We start from the raw sequence: 4863 nt of genomic DNA, 5'->3' as shown, positions 1-4863 counted from the left end.
AGAGGAAAAAGAATCGTGCGATTGCGAAGTAAACTCGGTGTTCCCCATTCAAAACGTGTTGACATCTTCTGACCGTTGACCTGATCTGACCTCCTATCGCTCATTACCTCTCCGTGTCCCTCTTTCAACGGCCAAATGGCGAGCTATCAAAGTGCCTCCTCGACCCACTTCGTCTCTTCTCCCGTTCTGGGCGTTCTCTTAAGAAAATGGGAAACAGGGAAGTACGACTATGGTGCTTCTACTACCACTTCTTCTTCTTACTCTTGTTGCTCCGGGCTCGGCAAAGCTACTCCTTGAACCAGAGCTGCGACCCGAGCGATCTGAGTGCGTTGCAGGGGTTCTTGAAGGGGTTAGAGAAGGGAATTCTTGGGTGGAGCTTTAATGGGTCTTCGTCAGATTGTTGCAATTGGCCAGGGGTGTCGTGTGATTCTGGAATTGCCTCTGGGGGAAAGGTGATTGGGTTGGATCTTGCGGATAAGAGTTTAAAGGGCTCTATCTCGGATTCTTTAGTCAATTTGAATCAGCTGAGGCAGCTCAATCTCTCTTCCAATTCCCTTCAAGGGCCAGTTCCTTCGCAACTCTTCCATCTCTCTCAGCTGGAGTTTCTTGACCTGAGTATGAATCTGCTCTCCGGATTGATCCCGATGGATTTGAAACTTCCTGCAATTCAGGTGTTCAATATTTCCTTCAATTCCTTCCGTGGCCGGCACCCAGATCTCGCAGCTTCGAGCAATCTCTCAATCTTCGACATCGGCGCGAATGGATTCTCGGGTGCCATTGATGTAGGTATCTGTATCTCCTCAGCTTCAATTCGGATCCTTCGGTTTTCGATGAACAATTTCTTCAACCAATTTCCAGCCGGTTTTGGGAATTGCAGCTCCCTCACCGAGCTTTCTCTAGATATGAATTACCTCACTGGAAGTTTGCCCAATGATTTGTTCAAGCTCTCGACTTTAAAACTACTAAACTTGCAGGATAATTTGCTCTCCGGAACGATGAGCACAAGCATTAGTAATCTTTCCAACCTTGTTCATATTGATCTTTCTCTTAATTACTTCTCAGGACTTGTCCCTGATATCTTTGGTAGCCTCAACAAACTAGAATACTTTTCCGCTGCATCCAATAAGCTCTATGGCGCATTGCCTGCTTCCTTGTCTAATTGTTCAACACTCACCGTGCTTAGCTTGAGAAATAATTTTCTTAGCGGCAAGATCAACCTGAATTGCACGTCCCTAGTGAGGTTAAACAACCTAGATCTTGGTACCAATATCTTTACTGGTCCTATCCCTTCCAATCTTCCTCAGTGTGTGGGAATGAGTACCTTAAATCTTGCTAGGAACAATCTTGCCGGTGAAATCCCGGGTAGCTTCAAGAACTTCACCTCCATATCCTCCCTGTCACTTACGGGTAATGGCTTCTCTAACATATTGTCCGCACTCCAAATCCTACAGCACTTGCCGAATCTTACAAGTATGGTCCTCACTAAGAACTTCCGTGGTGGTGAAATGATGCCATCAGAACATATTGATGGATTTCAGAAGATGGAGGTTCTTGTCATCGCACACTGTGCTCTTACAGGTTCGATTCCGCCATGGTTGGTGCATTTGACGCACTTGAAGGTCTTGGACATGTCTTGGAATCGGTTGGGTGGGCCGATTCCTTCGTGGCTGGGAAATCTTGACGAGCTCTTTTACCTGGATCTGTCGAATAACTCGCTTACTGGAGAGATTCCTAACAGCTTGACACTGATGAAGAGCCTTTCATCCATTAATACAACAAAGCAAAGGACATCGATGCCAAACTTTCCGCTCTTCATCAAACGGAATGCAACTGGAAAGAGTCTACAATATAATCAGATCAGCAGCTTCCCATCGTCATTAATTCTGAGCCATAACATGCTTGTTGGGCCAATCTTGCCAGGGTTTGGAAACCTTGTGAGCCTCCATGTTTTGAGCTTGAGTTGGAACAATCTATCAGGGACCATACCAGAAGAGTTATCAGGCATGGTAAGTTTGGAATCATTGGATTTGTCGCGAAATAATCTCACGGGACCCATACCATCCTCTCTGACGAGATTGAGTTTTCTCTCTAGCTTTGATGTGGCTTACAATAATTTGGTTGGAGAGATCCCATCAGGAGGCCAGTTCTCAACTTTCTCAAGTAGTGACTTTGAGGGGAACCCTGGTCTATGTAGCATTCATTATTCTTCTTGTCCACCCATAGTGCCTTCAGAGTTAGAAAGCCGAGAGCGTGAAAACAATGCCAACGTATCTGCAAAGACGTGGTTATACCTGAGCATATCACTTGGATTTGTGGTTGGATTTTGGGGTGTGTATATTGTTTTGTTGTTCCATAGGACATGGAGGTATGCTTATTTTTACATGATCGACAATTTGATTGACAATACATATGTAACCGTGGCGGTGGCTATGAATAGATTGAAGAATAAATATAGATGAAAGACCCAGTTCTTTTGCGAGTAAGATATGAAATTAGAGGACCTCATGTCTCAATTTGCGATATCATCAAAACAAATTCTTTGTTTATGTATGGTTTTCTTATCATTGTCATTGTGTAGTGCTGTCAAAAATAAAAGATTTAAGTATTTAACTTGTCCTAGGCTCAGACACGATTCGAGCTGAGTCGTTCCCAAATCAAAAACAAGACTCGGCTTATGTAAATGAGCCGTGCTTGACGTGGCTCAATAAACTCAAAGAATTAATATGATTCAACATCTTGTTCTATGTTAAAATTTGGAATTGTTGTGATGTTTTTTTATTACAATAATTTGATAATTACTTTTATGTATTAGAGGTCTATTATTTTTGTAATTTTGCAAGTTAAATGCTAATTTTAGTTTTAATTTAGTTGGGTTTCTTTTTTGCATACATACCTTTCAAAAAAAAAAAATTATTTGCTTGTATACTCTTCTAACTTTAATATTACATGTATACTTCTTAAAATACACGATATATATATATATATATATACTTTTAAAATTCTTTTTTTTTTTTTGCTTCCGTACCTACTTAGAATTAACCAACCATTATACTTTAAAATACTACTAAGTTCCTTGTGATTTACAAGTTCTATAATTTAGGCTTTTGAGATTCTTGTGATTCTCGAGTAACTTATGATTAATTTGAAAACCATGAAACTATATAAATAGTACTACAGAACAAACAGTTCAGAAAATTATAACACATGTTTGGATTGAGACAATAAACGGAGAAAGGAAAATAGGAGAGCAATATTCTAGTTCAATTAAACTTAAACTACCTAAATTATGGTACCTCGAAGAGCAATAAGCTTGTATTATTTTTTATATTCTTTATGCAAACATACTCTAAGAATGAGTAGTACTCAAGTTAGCGTATATGACAGAAATGGGTTACTTCGGGTGGTCATGGGCCGGGCTAGCTTAGGTGCGACCCAAAACTATTGAGCCGTGTTCCGGCCCAAGTGTGGGGTAAGCCTTGGAGCCGAGTCGGATTCAGGCCGAGTTTTATTTCGAAGGCGAGTTTGTACTCGATACAAAAAAAGATCATTACGGTTAATGGGAGCTGTCGCCGGTCAGGTCAGTTATCTTAAGAAAGTGATTGAAATTAATTAATTGAGAATAGAAGGATTGTCATGCAAGTTAATTTTTATCTTACGCCTACTCACTTTTCAAATAATTCGTAGTCAAAGAAGTTAAGATTTAGATTTAGGAAATTTAGCTATGAAAAAAAGAAGAAAGATTAATTAAATCAGTGGTTGTGAGATAAGTCCACCTTGCCTACTACTACATAAACTCATTTGATAAGTTAATTAGTCCCACATAAAAGTTAGTGGTTTAATTAGGATTAAAATAGAACGTCTAATCAAAGGGTTGTCAACCACTACAGGAGATGCCTGGATTTGTAAACTATTCATCCATTAAAGCACTTACCACTGTCCTAATGGAGTTCTGTAATTAAGGCTATTATTAAGTTGATAAAAAGGCAAGCATTTTGCCTATGAGTGGGACTCCATAATCCCTCATTATGTTATCCTCCACTTAACCACCCTAGATTTTCTATCTACAAAGCTTAACAACAACACCCAAAAGGATTCCATTATCAATTACAAATAGTTCAAAGACAGAATGTTAATCAGAAAATCATTCCAAAAAAAAAATGAGGGTTATCTAAAATATTCTCTTACTAATATCAACACCACTTCTTCTCCCTCTGGCAAAAGAGGGATGGAATATAACTTTCTAAGATCCACTACCATCATCAAGTGGAGGTCACCACCTCCAATCTCAAATACTTTTTTTTTTCCTGTGTACTTAAATTGGTTGACATCTTTGATCCTTATGAGAGCCACCAGTTCAAATTGAGGTCCTCTCATTGGATTAAAGAAGGCAAATGGAGGCCAAGAAAGGCTATACACCACCACAATCTCCACTACACCCCCATGCCCAATTGATCTCAGCTGCAGTGATATGTCTGACTGCATTGAGATTTTGTTAATGATATCTTGAAAACTTTTCAGGGGCAATCCACTTCTCTCCTTTCTCCCATCCCAATCACTTTCAAACCACACAAAGACCATCAGATTGAAGCATCTTTCTGATAGCCTCCAAGTGAGAAGAACAATTGAGATCTATGGGCTAAATGAGTGCATTTTATAGTGGGTTATCACTTAGCACTCATGGATTTGGCTTTTGATTGCCCACTAATATACCTATTTCTAAGTTTGATTAGAATTCAGTTAGTGGATAAGCATGGCCATGACAGTCAATGACATGCTGATTAATCAATGGCATTATGGCATCATATTTCAAAACAAATATCAAGATTTAATTTGTCCTCTAACTCAGGACCTTCTACTCTAATA

At 39.5% G+C, this 4863-nt stretch overlaps 1 protein-coding gene across 1 annotated transcript; it reads left to right on the top strand.

Moving 5' to 3' along the window:
* On the top strand, window positions 1–2483 carry LOC140769156 (phytosulfokine receptor 1-like). Its single transcript, XM_073109757.1, has one exon. It carries the CDS (start codon window positions 207–209, stop codon window positions 2457–2459), a length of 2253 nt encoding a protein of 750 aa, XP_072965858.1. The 5' UTR covers window positions 1–206; the 3' UTR covers window positions 2460–2483.
* The last annotated feature ends 2380 nt before the right edge of the window (window positions 2484–4863 follow it).

Source organism: Typha angustifolia, chromosome 2 (assembly GCF_048772165.1).
Source record: "Typha angustifolia cultivar Huaian chromosome 2, ASM4877216v1, whole genome shotgun sequence".
In the NCBI taxonomy this organism is placed as follows: domain Eukaryota; kingdom Viridiplantae; phylum Streptophyta; class Magnoliopsida; order Poales; family Typhaceae; genus Typha; species Typha angustifolia.
Note: the sequence above shows the minus strand (reverse complement) of the source record. Positions and strands in the feature narration are given on the sequence as shown.